This window comes from Leopardus geoffroyi, chromosome X (assembly GCF_018350155.1).
Source record: "Leopardus geoffroyi isolate Oge1 chromosome X, O.geoffroyi_Oge1_pat1.0, whole genome shotgun sequence".
In the NCBI taxonomy this organism is placed as follows: domain Eukaryota; kingdom Metazoa; phylum Chordata; class Mammalia; order Carnivora; family Felidae; genus Leopardus; species Leopardus geoffroyi.
The window spans coordinates 10397629-10417705 of NC_059343.1; the positions used below are offsets into that span (position 1 = coordinate 10397629).

Below are 20077 nucleotides of genomic sequence, written 5' to 3' on the forward strand. Positions count from 1 at the left end.
TATTAATTCCTATCTCTCGTTAGGTCAGCGTTTGTCACCTTTGGAAACTTCTAGACCTTCCGAAGTCTGCCCCGATGAATGGCTCCGTTGGTTCAGTATCTGTGTCCCGCCTTATCCCTCTTGCCCCCACCCACCCACATACAGGATGTTCTAGCAAAACTTTTCCAGTCACTCCTGCTGCCGAGAGACAGATGTTAGAACTCATGAACATTTTTGACTTATAAAGAAAAAAACCCTATTTTTTCAGTAATCTCTGCGCCCAACGTAGTGCCCAAACTCATGACCCCGAGCTCAAGAGCCACATGCTCTACCAAGTGAGCCAGCCAGGGCCCAAGAGTTCATGTACATTTTAAGAGTATTGGGGGAAGGGTAGAAAGAAGCTGTTCTTTTCCCCAGTTTGGCAGCTCGTGGTGCTCTGTAGTTTCTGTTTTGCTTTTTGTGGGGAAATAAATCTGGAAAGGACATATGACCTCTGCCTAAACCTGAAGTTTTAGTGAAGCCACCCCTCGAAGTAGCAACACCATGATGAGCATCAGGTCAGCAACCTGAACCTCTGGACTGAATGTTCCCCTCTGTCGCTCGCAGATTCCTTTCTGGCCGCTTACCCTGGGATTTTTCTCGACTTCAGCTCTGAGCTGTGGAATTCTAGCACTTTCCACTTCTTGCTTAAACACTATTGATGGGCCCTAGCTTTCCCCTTGGGTAGAGCATTTTGGCTGATACAACCCACTTGGAGCATAAATCGAGGCCCTGTCTCCTGAGGCTGACACGTAGAGGTGTAGGTAGAGACAACTCTGGGGACTCGACTTTCTTACCAATCCATTTATTTATTTGGGAATCTACAAGTTCAGCCCTCAGTTACAAGCTCCTTCTCCTGGACCCTTCCTCTAGACTAGTTCCTCCCTTTGACCTTGCCTGGATATCCCCCAACAAAAATTCCTTGCAAAACTTGAGATTAGGGTAGAGGGGGTACATCTCACGCAGCAAGTTGTGTGAGTAGAACTATCGCCCAAGATTCAAGGCAGGTTTAACCAGTCCCAAGACCATATATCTTGGGAGAGCCTGTCTGGTCAATAGCTAACTTGCATTTCTCCTGTCTTCCATCATGACATCTCCAAGTTTCTATCCGCCAGAGCCACATCATACAGGGAGCCCGTAGGTTATTCCAGAATCTTGACAGCTCACACAGTCAGCAGGGTCTTCATGTGGAGTTTTCCAGCAATGGAAAGTCCCCTGTTTGCAAACGCGATTCACAAATGGCCTCAGGCTTCCCAGCCTTTGTGTCACTCAAATCGTTCGTTCTTCCCCACCCTGCGCCCCGTTCAGATCTCTAGGTGGGCTCGTCTTTCCCTGAGGAAACGTGGGATGAATCAGCATTTCTAGAAGGATAAAATCTCAAGGACAAATCAAAATGGGCTTTAGGGGAGAGAGTAGGGAAATCTGCCCCGGTGGGTCACAGAAGAGAGGGTGTCGCTGGTGGAGTGGCAGTGGCTAAAGTGTAGGATGCCTACGTTTCAGATTAGCAGGAGAATACTTTTTAGTCCATCTCAGGTTGTTGTTTTTGTTTTTTTTTTTTTTAACATTTATTTATTTTTGAGACAGAGAGAGACAGAGCATGAACGGGGGAGGGTCAGAGAGAGGGAGACAGAGAATCTGAAACAGGCTCCAGGCTCTGAGCTGTCAGCACAGAGCCCGACGCGGGGCTCGAACCCACTGACCGCGAGATCATGACCTGAGCCGAAGTCGGCCACTCAACCGACTGAGCCACCCAGGCGCCCCTCAGACAGGTTGTTTATCTGAAATTCAAGCTCTCCTGAGCATCCTGTATCTTTATTTGCTGAATCAGGCAACCTGAGCAGCTGGGGAAAAGACCAGACAGTCTCTGAGTCCAGTGAAAACTAAGGCAAGGTCAACCTGGGTCCTTCAAGTGACGCTGGGAATATACTAGCAGAAGACTCCGGGCCCCCACCCCCTACCCCCAATGCATTCCTCCTGGCTTCCGTACGAATTCTTTCTTTTCGTCAACTTCTTTAGACTCCCATTCCCTGAGAGTTTTTTGCCCAGGTTCGTCAAAGCCACAGGCAAAGGACTGAAGATGAGCTCTACTTAGGACATGGATCTTAGAAATAGAAGGAGGTGTGTTCCATTCCTCAATCGGAACTCGGACTGATATGTTACAGGCGGTAGTTGAGCTCCATGAAACCATTAGGACAAATTCATGTATGTTGTGGATTAAATACCACCCTACCTAAGGAGCTGGCCGTCATACATCTCATTGACTCTGTGGGAAAATGCAGTCCAAGGTTCAAACAACCAAGGTGGAAAGTTCTGGAACACGAGTTCTCCATCAGCTGCAAATTACCTACAGTGCCAAAAGACTATTTCATTAGATTCTTACCCCGTCTCTGCTTACCACCACGCTTTGTGTATGTGGACAGATTCCTCCGTTTGTCTAGCCTTCGCTTTCCCTTTCCGTACCACAAAGGATTTCAGCTCTGTGATCCCTAAAATCCATTTTAGCATGAAATTGTTTTTCCTGTGTTGGAAATGAGAGAGACTTCAGCTTTCCCTACAGGAGACTATTATTCTTTTTTTTTTTTTTTTTTTTCATTTTGTTTTTTATAAAAAATGGTTTTTTGTTTTTTTAATGTTTATTTCTTTTTGAGACAGCGAGAGAGACAGAGCAGGAGCAGGGAAGGGCAGAGAGAGAGAGGGAGACACAGAATCTGAAGCAGGCTCCCGGCTCCGAGCTGTCAGCACAGAGCCCGAGGCGGGGCTCGAACCCACGCACCACGAGATCGTGACTTGAGCCGGAGTCAGACGCTTAACTAACTGAGCCACTCAGGCGCCCCCTATGTGTTTTTTTTAAGATTTTGAATCCGGTTATCATTCATCTTCTGTGCTATTCTATACCCCGTAGCCAGACCCTTTACAATGGCCTCGTTAACTGCGCATTTTTCTTCTCTTGAAGCTGTTGGCTACTATATGGCAGTTCCGGCCCTGGCAGGCCGTAAGAAGGACATCGGCCGCCTGAAACTCCTGCTCCCGGACCTGCGGCCCCAGAGCAACTTCTGTTTGCTCTTTGATTACCGGCTGGCCGGAGACAAAGTCGGGAAACTTCGAGTGTTTGTGAAAAGCAGTAACAACGCCCTGGCATGGGAGGAGACCAGGAGCAAGGACGAAAGGTGGAAGACGGGGAAAATTCAGTTGGAGCAAGGGATCAGCACTACCAAAAGTGTAAGTGGAAAACCAGTGTCACATGGGATACTGACATTCTCTTGCAGTGACTCAACAAACAGAGGGGCGGCGGGGCCCTAAAGATGAGCGAGGCTTTTTCCCTATACTTCGAGAGTTTATATTCTGGAGCAAAATAGGCCAGGCGGCTAAGCAGCGCAGCTCGCGATAACACCCGTCAGCTGCGTGCCCCTCACGTGTCACGGAAATGATCCGTTTGTGTGTCCGGCTCCTCACCCGCGTCCTCCCAAACCAGACTCTAATTTTACATGTGTAACTTAATATGTAAAAGAATGTCTTGCTCATTCATTCTGTGCCCAGCACTGATCACGATGAGTGGAAGCTGCAGGGTCAGTTTTTTTAAGTGTTTGTTTCTTACTTTTATTTTACTTATTTTTTTTTTAATGTTCATTCACTTTTGAGAGAGACAGAGACAGAGTGTGAGCGGGGGAGGGCCAGAGAGAGGGGGAGACACAGAATCCGAAGCAGGCTCCAGGCCGTGAGCTGTCAGCACAGAGCCCGGCGCGGGGCTTGAACCCACGAACCGGGAGATCGTGACCTGAGACGAAGTCGGACGCTTCACCGACGGAGCCACCCAGGCGCCCCAAGCGTCTGACTCTTGATTTCGTCTCAGGTCATGATCTTATGGTTCATGAGTTCGAGCCCTGCATCAGGCTCCATGCTGACGGTGCCGAGCCTGCTTGGGATTCTCTCTCTCCCCCTGCCTCTCTCTCTCTTTTTGTTTCCCTCGTGCGCACGCTCTTTCTCAAAATAAATAAACAAAACTTCAAAAGAGCTGACCTGTTTACAATTACACCAAAAATAACAAAATACCTAGAAATAAGCTTAGCCAAGGAGGTGAAAGGCCTGTACTCTGAAAACTATAATACATTGAGAAAAGAAAGTGGAAGATGACACAAACAGATGGAAAGATATTCCATTCTCATGGACTGGGAGACTACTGTTAAAATGTCCCTCCTGCCCAAAGCACCCCACAGATTTAACGCACCCCTTACCGGGATACCAATACCATTTTTCACAAAACTAGAACATATAATCTTAAAATTTGTATGGAGCCACAAAAGACCTCAACTAGACCAAGTGATCGTGAAAAAGAGGAACAAAGCTGGAGGTATTATAATCCCAGGGCTCAAGATATCCAAACAGGGTGGTATTGGCAAAAATAGACACATAGATCAACGGAACAGAATAGAGAGCCCAGAAATAAGCCCACACTTACGTGGTCAATTCATCTATGACAAAGGAGACAAGAATATACAATGGAGAAAAGATAGTCTCTTAATGGTGTTGGGGGCAACTGGACAGCTGTATGCAAAAGAATTAAACTGGACCAGGGCACCTGGGTGGCTCAGTTGGTTAAGCATCTAACTCTTGGTTTCAGCTCATGGTTTGTGAGATCGAGCCCTGTGTCGGGCTCTGCCCCTGACCACGCAGAACCTGCTTAGGATTCTCTCTCTCCCTCTTTCTCTCTGCCTCTCTCTCTCTCTCTCTCTTTCTGTCTCTCTCAAAGTAAATAAATAAACTAAAAAAAAAAAAAAAAGAATTGGGGCCCCTGGGTGGCTCAGTCGGTCAGGTGTCCGACTTTGGCTCAGGTCATGATCTCGCAGTTTGTGGGTTCAAGCCCCATGTTGGGTTCTGTGCTGACAGCTCGGAGCCTGGAGCCTGCTTCAAATTCTGTGTCTCCCTCTCTCTCTGCCCCTTCCCTGCTCATACTCTGTCTCTCTCTGTCTCTCAAAAATAAATAAATGTTAAAAAAAAAATCTTTATTAAAAAAAAAAAAGAATTCAACTGGATCACTTTCTTACACCATACACAAAAATAAACTCAGAGTGATCTAAAAACCCAAACGTGAGACCTGAAACCAAAAAGCCCTAGAAGAGAGCACAAGCAGTAATTTCTCTGACATCGGCCATGGCGACATTTTTCTAGATATGTCTCCTAAGGCAAAGGAAACAAAAGCACATATATACTATTGGGACTACATCAAGATAAAAAGTTTCTGCACAGCAAAGGAAATAATAATCAACAAAAAAGTAAAAGACAACCTACTAGATGGGAGATGTTTGCAGACGACATCCAGTAAAGTGTTAGTACCCAAAATATATAACGAACTTCTAAAACTCCACACCAAAAAAAATCCCCAAATAATCCAATTAAAAAATGGGTAAAAGACGTGAAAAGACATTTCTCCAAAGAAAACCTACAGATGGCCAACGGGCACATGAAAAGATGTTCAGCATCACCCATCAGGGAAATGCAAGTCAAAACCACCATGAGATACCGCCCCACACCCGTCACAGTGGCTAAAATCGAAAAGTATTTGTGAGGATGCAGAGAGAAAGGAACCTGTGTGCCGTGTTGGTGGGAAGGCAAACTGGTGGCAGCCAGTGTGGAAAACGGTGTGGAGATTCCTGAAACAATTGAAAACAGCGTTCCCATATATGACCCAGTAATTTCACACCTGGGTATTTACCCGAAGAAAACCAAAAATACTAATTTGGAAAGATATATGCAGCCTCAGTTTATTGCAGGATTACTTATGATAGCCAAGATATGTTTTAAAAAGTTGTGGTAACGGGCAAAAAAGAAAAACTATCAGTCAGCTGTCATTTATTTTCATAATATTTCTTTCTAAATATTGTTGGACGAATGAATATAAAGTAGTAACTGTCTGTCTTTCATTTTGTTCAGTGAGTCACTCCTGTCAGTTTTTGTCCAATTTAGAGATAAATTTTTTTTAGTATTTCTACAACATAAGGAAGTTTGCTTCTCTTTTGATTATTAATAGATAATAGATATTTAATTTGATCTACTTTATCATAGGTGAAAATGATTATGGCCTATTAGCAAACATTTTTCAACATTTGAAAACAACGACATTCCCACTAATTTCCAATATTAAAGCCAATGTTTTCGGAAAAATAACCATACGACTACGAACTCCCAAAATCTGAATATATCAAAATAATTCTCTTTCAACCGTTCGGTTTTACATTAGATGTTCACAGGGAAGGTTAAATTTCTTCTAGCCTGGTTTTGGAAAAGAAAACCACGTGATTTTTTCATTTTTGCTTTTTATTTTCTTTAAATGGGAATTCCAAAATTTCCTCTTCAACCATACCCTTCTCCGCTCTTCAGGGCTGTCCAGATTCTTCTAGGTGGTGCAGTGACCCAGTTTTCTCTGACTATAACCCGCTCAGTGTAGATACTGGCATCTGGAAAACACATTACTATGCATGCAATGTCAAAGCCTGTTCCTATGCAATAGGGCTGATGAGTTCAGTCCTTTTATTGTTAAGTAATCTCTGTGCCCAAGGTGGGGCTCGAACTCACAACCCAAGATCAGAAGTCTCATGCTCGACCGACTACGTCAGCCAGGCTCCCGCGTTCAAGCCTCTTTAATAGCTATTAAATAGTTTGAGTATATCTTTGACTTGGAAGTTGAAAGTAATTATTTTATATCTTCTCCGTTATTAGATCATTTTTGAAGCAGAGCGTGGCAGGGGAAAAGCCGGAGAAATTGCAGTGGACGGCGTCTTTCTGGTTTCAGGCTTATGTCCAGATCGCCTGTTATCTGTGAATGGTTGAATGTGACCGTGGTCTTTTGCATCTTTATATTCGGCTTTTTATGTCAGTTCTCTGTTTTCTGATATTACACCATAGATTCCCCCACTTTAGAAATACAAACTGAAAAGTTGTAACGTACCAACAGAAACATTCTTGTCACACGCCTTGCTTGTATAAGACGTGCCAAGAGTTGCTTCAAATGTAGTGCCACTGTGCTTTTAGAAGTATAAAAACAAACGACAACAAAGACTACAGGGGATTGTTTCTTTGTTTGACTTTTCTGGCACTCCTTGGAAACTGTGACGTCACAGATAGGTTTTTACCTAAGCGGCTTAGCCTGATCTTTTATAGCCAAGCTTGTACATTTAAATTCTTTGTAATGACGTTCAAATAAGTACCTTGTGTCGTGGTTTAAGTTTTCCTAAGTAAGAAAATGAGTTTTTGATGCTGTGTTTCATTACGTGTATAATTATTTGCTTTCCTGGAAAATGGGGGTTTTATTCATTTTCGTTGGAAATACTTTGCATTCTTAAAAATTCATAAAATTACTTCCTTTTCTGGGAGCACACGACTGCTTTTTTAGGCCTCATAAGTGCAATGCACATTAGCTTCCGTTCTTGAACGCAAGGCCTCAGAGAAATCCCTAAAATGAAATCATGCAAATACCAGGATACAGAAGAAAGACCAGTGCCTTCTTTTCTGTTTCTCTTTTCTTCCAGATTCAAGAACAGCTTTGTGTGGTAATGAATCTTGAGTATATTCCCCTGAGGATGAACGTATATTACGTTTTTAGATTCTGGGTCCAGGACAGCTCCCAAACAGAAGGTTCCCCAGATATTTGTTACCCCCTAAAGCAATGAAGGCATTGAGCTGTAGGATGAAGGAAAGAGAGAAAATGGCCTCCTTACTAATCTTTAATGTTTATAGCCTCACTCTTAAAGTTTATTTTTATTTTTAATTTTAATGTTTATTGTATTTTTGAGAGAGAGAGACAGACCATGAGCAGGGAAAGGGCAGAGAGAGAGGGAGACGCAAAATCCGAAGCAGGCTCCAGGCTCTGAGCTGTCAGCACAGAGCCCGGCGCGGGGCTCGAACCCACGAACCACGAGATCGTGACCTGAGCCGAAGTCGGCGCTTAGCCAAATGAGCCACCCAGGCGCCCCAAAGTTTTTTTAAACTGAAACTTGTAGTGATCCTTCCCCCCCCCCCCAATTTAGTAACCTTTTCCCAACAGTGTTCTCTTTAATATAACCAACACATACAACCTTTTAAGATGGTAGAGGAAAGCGTTGTTTTCCTTTAGTGTGAAGGGATTTTGGCATATAGTCTCCAAGGGCTGTGGTTGTATCTGTTAGGATAACTGCTAGGTATGAAAACCCCCAAAATAAGTGTTTCTAGTGAGACCAGATGAAGAGGTTTCTAGCTAAGTCACATCAGCCTGCAGAACTGTGAGACATAATAAGATGGTTGTTTTAAGATGCTAAGATTTGGGGTTGTTTGTTACACAGCAAGAGCTAACAGATACAGGTGGTTTCTAATACTGTGGTAGAACTTGAAAAAGAACCCCTGTTTCTTCAATGACCAAGGAAGTTGGAGAGCATAGTTATGGCTTAGAATAAAGGAAGATAGGAGGGAGAACTTACAGCGAAGGACCAGTGCCCCGGTGATCCAGGTTAAAGGAAGAGATGTTGAACCCGAAACGAAATAGGGAAGCCTGGGAATCATGTTCTCTACAGGTAGAGAATCATTGCCCAAGGCTGAGTTAAGTTGAATTAAATAATAGCATTTCATGTCTCTCTAGGAGCTGTAGCAGAGACTTAAAGTTGCCTACCCAATATCCATTTTCGAATTTCGCCTTACAAGTAGAAACATATAAATATATATGTATACACAGCCTCTCTTTAAGGTGGGAGAGCCTGCTGAAGTCACTGGTGGAGCTTCAAGGAAGAGTCATTAAAGAGGGCTGTCAGGGGCGCCTGGGTGGCTCAGTCGGTTAAGCGTCCAACTTCAGCTCAGGTCACGATCTCACGGTCCGTGAGTTCGACCCCTGTGTCGGGCTCTGGGCTGATGATGGCTCAGAGCCTGGAGCCTGCTTCCGATTCTGTGTCTCCCTCTCTCTCTCTGCCCCTCCCCCATTCATGCTCTGTCTCTCTCTGTCTCAAAAATAAAAACATTAAAAAAATAAAAAATTTAAAAAAAAAGAGGTCTTTCAGTTGGAAGCCCCTCTCGCCATTCCTCTTCCGCCTCCTTCCTTCCTGCAATGTGGTCGTGAGGGCAGGAGCTCTGTGAGCTACCTTGTGATCATGAGGTCCAGGACCATACCTTGTGGAGGAGCACGTAGCTGGAAGACGCCTGGGTCCCTGATGACACTGTGGCATCTCTATCCCTGTCCCAAACCAGTCACGGTCCAACATTTTATTAAGTGAGAGAAACTGAACCCTCTCTTGGCCTATCTGGGATTTCAAACAAAGCACAATCCAGACTCTGGTGACTACTCTTCCCTGACCCCTGGGGGCTTACCCCTGCCATTTCCACCACAAGACCATCATCTCGGGGGACTAACTTTTTGGATCCTGAAATAGCAAAATATTGTTTTGAATTCCGGCCAACGGGCTATGGTGTCCTCTATGTCCCCGGGCTACCTCTCCCCTTGCAGCCTTATCCAGTGAGCCCTGCTCATCGTCCTACACTGCCCACATGCAGGGTCCAGTGGAAGGTGGCACCCGGTTGATCCCCTCTTGTTCACAATCTCTCATTTCTCTGCTTCCGTGTAAAAACCACCGATCCTTAAGGGTCCGGTTAAATCGCTCTACAGCCCTCTCTGGCCTCCCTTGCCATTGCCATCAACCAACGTGGCGACATCTATGCAGATGACCCGTCCAGTGTCCCAGCCTCACCGTTCGTGGGCCTCTGTTCCACTTACCGTCATCTCCCCGGTCACTGCACCGTGGCTGCCCCGTTGGACTTGATCATCACCTCTGAACTTGAACTCCAACATCACACTCTCTAGTTTCTCTGGCTTTTAATCATCCCCCCACTTATCCTTTGGACTCTTTGAAAGCCCCATTCCCTTGAGATCTTCATTTTCTGCCCCTCTCTTGGCTTCCTCGTATCTTGACTCTCCTCTCTAATAAAACATAACTTAGACCCTAAGGCGCACCATCCCTTCAAAGACCCTCTTGCCAACGCTCCCCAAGGCCCATGCTCTTGTGTCCTTCCACCACAGCCACCACGCGGAGTGCCAGTGCGCATCAACCCACAGCCTTTCGTCTATCCCGTCACCGGGCTTGCTAAGCAGTGTTACAAAGAATGACACATTGTGCAGGCTGGTTCTTCAGCGAAACCAGGACCTTCAACCTTTCGCGGATCCTGAGCGCTGCCCGAGTGACCACCGAACGGTGCTTGCCTGCTTGCTGGCTCGGGCTGAGTAACATTCACCAGGACGTCCCACATCCTCCAGTCTCAGGGCTTCCTATTAACACATTGAAATAACAGTGGCGCCAGTCCCCATTTCTGCCTCCTCTCTGAGGCTCAACGTCCATGACTGACTAAAGCACCAAGTTGACTTTGAGAACACGGCGGGGCCTTTGCCGTACGCAGGGAGGGGTACTGAATGACGCTGGGGTTTTCTGCTCTAGGGGTTGAGAAAAGCCTCCTTGTGGCCAGAAGGTTTGCCCTCCAAGGGGGTGTTGGTGGAGGGGGGAAGCCCGACGGGGGACATCTGGAGGCCCGGTCATTCTGTTTCTTGATGCTTTTTGGTTGGCCACGCTTTGTGAAAATCATTGAGCAGTACACTTACGACCTGTGCACCGGCATTTCTACGTATGGGTTCTACTTCAATAAAAACGTACCTTAGAAAATAAAAGTGTCACCCCTCTCCCGGTTAAGATGAACCCCACCTATCTGTGCCGGTTGACTTGGGACACCCGAGTGAATTCACCTCTCAACACCAGGCGGGCTATAACTGAAGTCCCACAGGCTCGTGTATAGTCCAGCCACCGGTGCCTCTTACGTTGGGGATGTCCCCTGGCTTGCCACCCAGGATACCCGCGGACGCTGGACACCAAGCTGTTTGCTGAAGGTAAACTGTATTGGCGTTTCGAGGCGGATGAGGCCTGCTGCTCAGAAAGCCAGGAACCCCTCACCTCTCCCACATGTGCTGGTCCTTCTGGACGCCCGTGAAAGCTTCTACATCCCCCTTTCCCAGTCCTGTCACTGTCCTTCTAAAATCTTTTCCCTCGTGGGTCCAAGCTGCAGTCACACGGCTCTCCTGCTGGATAGGAGACACTTCTTGCCAGCGTTCGTTTTTCGGATCCTTCTCCGAGTTCTGGCAGCGCCCTCTCGTGGCAGCCGGGGGGTGACCGTGTGTGTGTGTGTGTGTGTGTGTGTGTGTGTGTGTGGCCGCCGCGGGGGCAAACCGCAAAGAGGGCCGTCTTCAGTATCTCCTGCTGCCTCTCTGCTCCATTTCTCCCCTCCCCGGTGTCTTGTGAACCCGTGCCTCTTTCTGGGGGCCTAGAACCTTCCAGTTCGGTCACCCCTGAGATCTTGAAGAAGCCAATCTTGCAGACCTTTCATTATTTCCCATCTCACCCCTGTGTACTTGTCCTGCCCCAGGCTGCTGGTCTCTGCCTATGCTTCGATACAAGGGACGAGGAATAAGGCAGTCTCAGCATCATGTGCTGTCAGGTAGTAGGTGGCCCTCAAGTCACACGGCTGCATTAAGGGGAGTTACGGCAAGGAGACAGGAGCGTGCAGGCGCGTGGGAAAACCAGCAATCCAACTTTGGAAATGGGCTTCAAGGCCGGAAGCAGAGCTATGGGAAAAAAGCCCTTGCTGATCAGCCTGCCCACATCACTGTCACCGCACTGGTCTCCACATTACTCAGAATTCACATTCCAGGCGCGCCTGGGTGGCTCACATCTGGCCCAATGTGTCTCCGCCTGAAGATTCAGAAGACCTGGAATAAGCATGTTATCCTTTATATTGTCGCGGGTTTTTTTTAATTTCAAGTTTACTTATTTGGGGGGAGGCGCAGAAAGAGAGGGGGAGAGAGAGAGAGAATCCCAAGCAGGCTCCACACTGTCAGCACAGAGCCCTGATGTGGGGCTCAGACCCACGTACCGTGAGATCACGACCTGAGCCGAGGTCGGAGGCTTAACCAACTGAGCCACCCAGGCACCCCAAGAGACCTCCCTTTAAATGAAAAAACCTGAGAGCCAAAGCGAGGCGAGGCACTTCACAGAGCCGTCCAAACATCAGGATCGGACTATATTCCTTCAGGCAACAAGCAACTCCGACAGAATGAAATCCCAGGTGGCGGGCTCAGATTTCTTAGCAGAAATGCCAGAGGCAGTTGAGCAGGCAGGCAGAGGTCTTTGCGGAGCATTAGCATCCTTTCTTCCCTTTTTTTTTTTTTTTTGTACCTTATCTATATTTTCCTGATTAAATGGAATTTTGAGGCATCCCTAGTAACAAAGTAGTATAAAATGTTTCTTTGCCTCTGAATTTCCATCCTGTGATATGCACCACCAAGTGATTGAAGCCATACGTGCTGGTCTTTCATTTCCCTGCTAATCTGTTGTCACAAATCTATGGTAGAATAATTCTAGAAAAATGGGCAAAATGGACAAATGGCGTGGAGAAGAATAAGTGATATGGAAACGACCTACAGATTATGACAGGTGCAAGGGGATGTTAAATGAGACTTTTCTTGACTCAGAGTTTTGCCCAGGGCCCCAAAGCTGAGCATCGTGTGTAAGTGCCCTCTGGTTCTAAAGAGACATGGTAGGGGCGCCGGGGTGGCTCTGTCGATTAAGCGTCTGACTTCGGATCAGGTCATGATCTCACAGTTTGTGGGTTCAAGTCCTGCATCGGGCTCTGTGCTGACAGCTCAGAGCCTGGAGCCTGCTTTGGATTCTGTGTCTCCCTCTCTCTCTGCCCCTCCCTCACTCACGCTCTGTCTCTCTCTCTCTCTCTCTCTAGAAAAATAAACATTAAAAAAATAATAATAAAATAAAGAGACACGTTAGACCATCTGCACGGGGCTCACCGAATGGAGAGCCCAACACTACTTTCTGTCACCCGTGGTCCATCACCCCTCTTCAGCTTTAAGGCAAGAGTGGAAGAGAGCTGTTAGAATTCCAGAAGCTTATCTTATTTTTATTTTTTATTTTTCTTTATTTTTTAATTCTTAAAAAAATTTTTAAATGTTTATTATTGAGAGAGAGAGAGTGGGGGAGGGGCAGAGAGAGAGAGGGAGACAGAATCTGAAGCAGGCTCTAGGCTCTGAGCTGTCAGCACAGAGCCCGATGCAGGGCTCAAACCCACAAACCGTGAGATCATGACCTGAGCCGAAGTCAGACGCCAACTGACTGAGCCACCCAGGCACCCCCTTATCTTATTTTTAGATGGTTAGAAAGTCCAGCCTAATCTAATATTGAAACTTCAGGCACTCATCCAATTCCAAGCTCTGGCCCTTGCTTGGCTCAAGTGTAGTCTCCAGATCCTACAAATGCCCCCTTTTTTTTTGCCAAGTAAGGTTGCATTCACAGGGTTCGGGGGTTAGGAGGTAGACATATCTATCTTGGTCGGGGTGGTTGGTGGGGGGGAATATTATTCAACCCACAACACTGATCAGATTGTTTCTTTATACCTGAAAGTGACTGGAAAAGCTGTGGGATTTGCTCAAACCTCAAGCTCCAGCCCAGGAGCAGCCAAGGGGCGGGAGAGAGAGAGTGAACAGAGCTGGTTTCAAAGCAATGGTGAGAAAAAATAGGTTTCTTCTTATACCCTATGGATCCCAGCCTACTCAATAAATTAGATGCATAGGTGTCTCACTTTGTTCTTGTAATAGAAACAATCTTAGAGCGACAGCCCTTTGAAACTAAAGTCTCTAGTTTTACCATCACTTTGATTTTATTGAACCCTTGCAGGGAAAGAATGTGTACAGGTGAGAAGTGCAGGATACACCCACGGCTGCTTAATGAACTACTTTCATATCAACTGATGTATGCTAGAGGGTGCAATAAATACTTGTATTAATTACTGCATTAAATAAATCGCACGTTTGGCCAAAGTTCTGTGAACATTTAGCTCAGCAATGCCTTGAATGGAAGCGGAAAGCGTGCGTTGCAGAGTAGTTCAAACAAGGTTGCTGCTAAAAAACATCACTGGGGCTCATTTCTTTCAATCCAGGCCCCGCTACCCCACAGTCGCCCAGGCAAATCTGCCCTCCGGCAGGGGGCGGGGGGCGCGGCTTCACAGCCGCGGGTCGCTCTGCGCAGGCGCCATTCACCTAGCACGCAGGCGCTAGGGGCAGGGGCGGTGGTCTCTAAGTCTGCGAGCTTGGATTGGTTGAGCCTTGGTGGTCCCGCCCGCGTACCGGAAGCTCTGGGCGCGGAGGTGTCCGGAAGCTCTCTCTGGGCGCGGAGGTGTGCGGTTGCTGTCTCTGGGCGCGGAGGTGTGCGGAATTTCACGGTTTCTCGGTGAGCGGAATTTCACGGTTTCTCGGTGAGCAAAGCTCTAGGTTCGCCGGGGTGTCTGCACGCCGGTGCTCAGAGAAGCCGGCGACTGCTCGGGGTGGGGGTGGGCCCTCGGTGCGTCCTGGGTCGGGTAGGCCCTATCCTGTCCTTTCCTCCCCCTCCCCCCCCCCCGAAGTCGCCGGGGTGGGCAGATCTCTCGGGGCCTCCGCCGCTTCTGTGCTGGGTGCCAGGCTGGCACACTGGGACGGCTTGCAGCCGGCTCTGCTTGTCGCCCCGCTCCACCCCCCGGACCCCGAACCCCGAACCCGGGCCACAGCGGGTCTTCGGGCTGGTCCCTTCCCCTCGCTGCACCCGTGCTAGGGATCATCCCAACGTGATAAAGGGCGCTAGCGCAGTGTTGAGTGGCTGTTCCGAAACTGCGACGCCCCTACCAAATATTTGGCTTCGGTTCTCTCCATAGAGGAAGGGGCTCCCTGTGTATGTGGAGAGGTGTATGTGGGTTATGGCTAGAAACAGAATTCTTCTCTAGATGTTAGGTCTAAAGGCTTAAACAGAATTGAGTTACTGCTGATTTGTTACCTACCGGCTTTTGGAAATTGTCTTTAATCTCCCCTCTCCCCGGGGTTTAGGCCAGAAATGTGCAGATGTGGGCACCTTGCCCATGTAAATGTTAGTTAACATTTACAAGCTTTTTTATGCACCTAGTCAACAGATGTATGGGACCAACTATTGGCCGGCCCTATATAAACTCTTATCGATACGTATTCAGAAGGTAGGAGTTATAGGTGCGTATGTTGGCATTATCTATATTAGCATATGCTCTAGAACTGTGTTGTTCACTATGGTAGCCACTAGCTACATAGGATAATGAGCACTTGATATGTTCCCAGTCCTAATTGAGATGTGTGGTAGTGTAAAACAGCGAATTTGGGAGAGCTAGTATGAAAAAGAATTAAAATATCCATCATTTGTTTTTACCAATTACATGTTGAAATAGCAGTGTTTTTGGATACACTGGTGAGCCAAAATGTTATTAATTTCGTCTGTGTATTTAAAAAATATTAATTTCGCCTGTGTATTTTTTTTAATGTTTATTTTAGAGAGAGACAGAGTTCGAGTGGGGGAGGGGCAGAGACAGAGGGATTCACAGAATCCTAAGCAGGCTCCAGGCTGTCAGCACAGAACCCAATGTGGGGCTCCCAACTCACAGACCGAGAGATCATGACCTGAGCCGAAGTCGGACGCTTAACCGACTGAGCCACCCAGGTGCCCCTATTTTGTAGTTTTAATTATTTTGTGTAACCATTTTAAAAAATAGATGAGGAGCACCTGTTTATTTTTTAAAGTGGTTACTAGAAAATTTTTAATTCTATCTGTGGCTTGCATTATATTCCTATCGGACAGTACTGCTTTAGAAAGGGGTCAGCAAACTGTGGCCTGCAGCTAAATCCAGCCTGCCTGTCTTTGCAAAAAAAGATTTGTTGGAGCAAAGCCTTATTCATTCTTTTATGTATTGTCTGCGGCAGAGTTGAGGAGTTCATACAGAGATTGGATGGCCTGCACAGCCTAAAATATTTCCTATCTGGCCTTTTACAGAAAAAGATTTGCTGACCCCTTGCTGCAAAACAATGCCTGCTATGGTAGATACATGTCATGTGAGATTTTTAATTAGAGTCCTGTGTTAATTGTCAGGCCTACTGTGTGACAGGCACGGTTCTAAGGACTTTATAAGGACTATGTCATTTATTTCCCGTATTAATCCTAGGATGTGGGATTTCCTTGATTTTGTAGATGAGGAAATCGAGGCACAAAATCATCAAGAGACATGCCAGATGTGCTCAACACCCCTCCCTTCTGGAAATTGCACCCTCCTGACCCTCCTTATCCCCAAATGCTTGACACTGGGAGTCTATTCGATTAGCCCCCAGTGGGCACCGTGCTGCTGTGTTTTGTTTTTTTTCTTTTATATGACTTTTTAAACTAGAATTGAGGTGACATTGGGTCTCCTGTGGAAGCAGCCGAGAGGCACTGGGCTTGGGGGAAGTGGGTACAAGCAAGCGGTTCCATAGAAGGGAGCGCACAAGCAGAGAGGAGAGGGCGCAGCCTGGGTGCTCTTTTCTCCTTTAATAAAAACCCCATTTGTTGAGAAATAGTAAAGCACTGGCCAAGTGTTTTCCAGGCATTCTCCGTGAATGAAACAGACATCATTCTTTTATGGTCTTGTGGGCAAGGCAGACAATAAACCATTTTTTCAGTGCGATACACGCCGTGAAAAACCACTGCCAATATTTGCAGTTTTTGAACAGGTCTCACTCACCTGTAAGATGGAGATAAGCCGCATGCTTGTCTCAGGGTTGTCGTGAGGCTTGAGATGACGGGAGCGCGTACGGCACGTAGAGTTGTTCAGTAACCCTACTGGGTGCCTTCTGCCGTGGAGAGGTAAGGGAGGGAATGAGTATGGGCAGTCGGGGGCATCGTGACACTTGCAACATCGCAACCGCCGTGCCCGGCAAGTGTTTTTAACACGTCCTGAGGGGGCTCGTCCAGCAAAACCCAAAACCAGAGCGGTTCTGTACATTCAGTCCAGGAGCAGGACAGGAGCTGTCTTTGGGCTGATGGCAGCAGAACTGAGCCGGTCCCATTGAGGGAGGGCCCTGTGCCCATGTGCAGAGCAGTGGCAGCAGCTCAGAGTCCCCTGGATGGCTGGGAAAGCACCTAGGCCTACCCTCAGGGATCCTGATCCAGGGTGCCTGGGACAGGGCCCTGGCCTCGGTTTTGTTTTTGCTAATTTCTCCAGATGACTCCGGTTTATAGGCAGGACTGAGAAGCGCTCGCGGTGTGGATCAGGCTAGGCTCAGGGAGCTACGGAGGTGAAGCACAGAGTTGTGAAATAGGCGGGGCCTGTGAATGGTTCTGAGGTCTCAGAGGAGGCTGCTGGGGGGGGTCAGGGGGCTTTTTATCGCCTGGCGGGGGACCTCGGGCTCCGTCCTGAGGGCAGAGGGAAACCTCTGGAGGGCCGGTAACATGAGGGAATGTCTTGGAGAGATCCGTAGTATTTCATTTCTACCCCCACTGTGCGGCTCAAACGCTCAAACACAAAACCCCGAGATCAAGAGTCTCATGGTCTACTGACAGAGCCAGCCAGGTGCCCCTGTGATAAATATTTATTAAATGAGCTCTGTGGAACTCTAAACTGGACCCACAGCTTACTTTGTCTCCTTGTGGCACTTCTTAAAATTTTATATCTCGGTTGCTTTCACAGTATACCGTCCTGGGGCAGTAAATACTTTATATCCGCATCATTGTCCCACAGAGGGTATAGAAAGTTTGACAGGATGTAAATGCTGTTAAAAATATAGAGGAGAGGGGCGCCTGGGTGGCGCAGTCGGTTAAGCGTCCAACTTCAGCCAGGTCACGATCTCGCGGTCCGTGAGTTCGAGCCCCGCGTCGGGCTCTGGGCTGATGGCTCAGAGCCTGGAGCCTGTTTCCGATTCTGTGTCTCCCTCTCTCTCTGCCCCTCCCCCGTTCATGCTCTGTCTCTCTCTGTCCCAAAAATAAGTAAACGTTGAAAAAAATATATAGAGAGAGAGGAGAATGGAAAACAGTATGGCGGTTCCTCGAAAAATTGGAAATAGAATTCCCATATGACCCAGCAATCGCATTCCTGGGTATTTACCCAAAAGCATCGAAAGCAGGGTCTTGAAGAGAGATTTGTACATCCAGGTTCCCGGCAGCGTTAGTCACACTGGCCAAAAGGTAGAAGCAGCCCATGTGTCCACTGGCAGATGAGCAGATAAGTAAAATGTGCTTTATGCATACAATGGAATGTGACTCAGTCTTAATAAGGTTCCATTGCATGTATAGACCACACATGCCAGGACACGTGCTACCATGCAGGTGAGCCTTGAGGACGTTATGCTAAGTGAAATGAGCCAGACACAAGAGGCCACCTGCTGTATGATTCCAGTTCAATGCGGCCTGTAGTCACGTTCAGAGACAGTAGGGTGATGGTGGCCAAGGGCCACGCAGGGGGAAGGAATGGGCAGTTGTTTAATGGGTACAAAGTTTGTTTTGCAAGATGCAAAGAACTCTGGGCGTTGGTTGCACAACAACATGAACGTACTTACTGTCACTTCACCGTTCGCTGAAAAATGGCTAAGATGCTAAGTCTTGGGGTATGTGTGTTTTTTCACAATCAAAACTGAAAAAGAAGGAAATGAGAGGTAAATAAAAGGACACACATTCCTTCAGAATCTCCTGGAGACTCTGACCCTTGGTTGAGAAATTCTGGCTTGAGTTAAATATTGTCCAGCCTCCACATGGGCACTGTAGGCCTGTCTGTTATTAACCACCTTGCTGACATGTGGCAAACTTCAATCCCAATCCCTTTGGTAGCGATGCATATAAAGTGAATGTGGGATGCAGGCCAGGTGAGTGTTCTTTCTTTGTCGGGCAACTTGCCAACAAGCTGGTGGGGAGGGTTCAAGTGTATTAAGCAGCTTGAGACCTTATCGTGATGTGGGCTGCTAGGCATCCTCCAGATCCCAGGATCTCAGGCAGACGGTTCGGAGAAATGTTCAGCCATTGAAGGCAAGTATTTTTTTATTTTTCTGTGTTATCTTGCCTGTTCTTTGTCCACTGAGCCTTTTTCTTTTCTTTTCTTTTCTTTTCTTTTTTGACACAGAGAGGGAGAAAGAGATTGCACACGTGCACTAGGTGGGGAGGACAGAGGAAGAAGGAGAGAGAGAATTCCAAGGAGGCTGCAGGCTATCAGCGCCGTCCGCGCAGACGCGACACAAGCCTGAGTCCCGTGAGCCGCTAGATGATGACCTCAGCCGAAATCCAGAGTGGAACACTCAACCGCTTAACCAACTGAGCCAGCCAGGTGCCCCAGTGAGCCTTTGATTCTCAGGAAGACCTCTTTCACTGTTTCCAGTGTTTCAAAGTGGAATTTTAAAAAGGTAAAACAATGATCTTGAAGTACTGATTCTTGCTAATGAGAAATATAGCCACTTAAGATCCTGAATTGCTGGCCCACTGAGTCTTAAATAATTAAAAAAAAAAAAAGACCACCCAGGTTGCCTTCATTCCAACTCCCTCCCATGGCAAAAATGCCAGACTCGCAATCTTGGTCATTTCTTGAGCTGGCCCCACAGGGAGAACTTGAGTAGGAACATCATAGCTGTGACCAAGGGTACGTAACCGTTCATATTTGAGGGGAGATTCATCTGGTTTAGACTCAGTAATAGACTTCGTTCTGACTGCTGGTCTGAAGGCAAAGCCACAGGTCCTGTAACACCTGTATGATACTCTGATTCCAAGAGAAGGTAGAAGACTGATCCGCCGACCGTGTCCAATTTGCAAATGTTATAAATACATGTTTACCATGAAATTATATTGGACTAGTCACTTTTCTGGTTGTGAAAATAATACATACTCATACAAAATACAGGAAGGAGTAAAAGAACGAACAAAAATCACCTAAAATCTTACCGTTCAGAAAATGTCACTGTCTAAAATTTTGTGTATTTATTTTCAACCTTTTCTCTTCACATGTGATTTTTAGTGTTCGAGGGGAAGATGGCGGCATAGGAGGACGCTGGGCTCAGCTCGTCCTGCTGATCACTTAGATTCCGCCCACATCTGCTTAATTTACCCAGAAAACCGCCAGAAGACTAGCAGAACGGACTCTCTGGAGCCAAGCGTAGACGAGAGGCCCACGGAAGAGGGGCCCCTCCCGAAGCGGACCACCAAAGGCAAGGCGAGCCGAGCCT

At 47.1% G+C, this 20077-nt stretch overlaps 1 protein-coding gene and 1 long non-coding RNA gene across 10 annotated transcripts in view; both read left to right on the top strand.

Annotated features, from left to right (window-relative positions):
• Positions 1 to 7279, top strand: part of EGFL6 (EGF like domain multiple 6) — a 71806-nt gene extending 64527 nt beyond the window's left edge. For 7 of the 9 annotated variants that reach the window (XM_045471243.1, XM_045471247.1, XM_045471248.1 and 4 more), the window contains 2 exons: positions 2972 to 3237; positions 6733 to 7279. In XM_045471243.1, coding sequence (XP_045327199.1) covers positions 2972 to 3237; positions 6733 to 6843 — 377 coding nt within the window. In that variant the 3' untranslated portion in view covers positions 6844 to 7279. Of the gene's footprint in view, positions 1 to 23; positions 912 to 2971; positions 3238 to 6732 lie in introns of those variants that run through there. The other 2 variants (XM_045471251.1, XM_045471252.1) reach the window with 2 other exon arrangements.
• A 6896-nt stretch (positions 7280 to 14175) lies between these two features.
• On the top strand, positions 14176 to 19938 carry LOC123595062. The gene is made up of 3 exons (XR_006711008.1): positions 14176 to 14306; positions 18988 to 19264; positions 19870 to 19938. It is a non-coding gene; the product is annotated as an uncharacterized LOC123595062 (long non-coding RNA).
• The last annotated feature ends 139 nt before the right edge of the window (positions 19939 to 20077 follow it).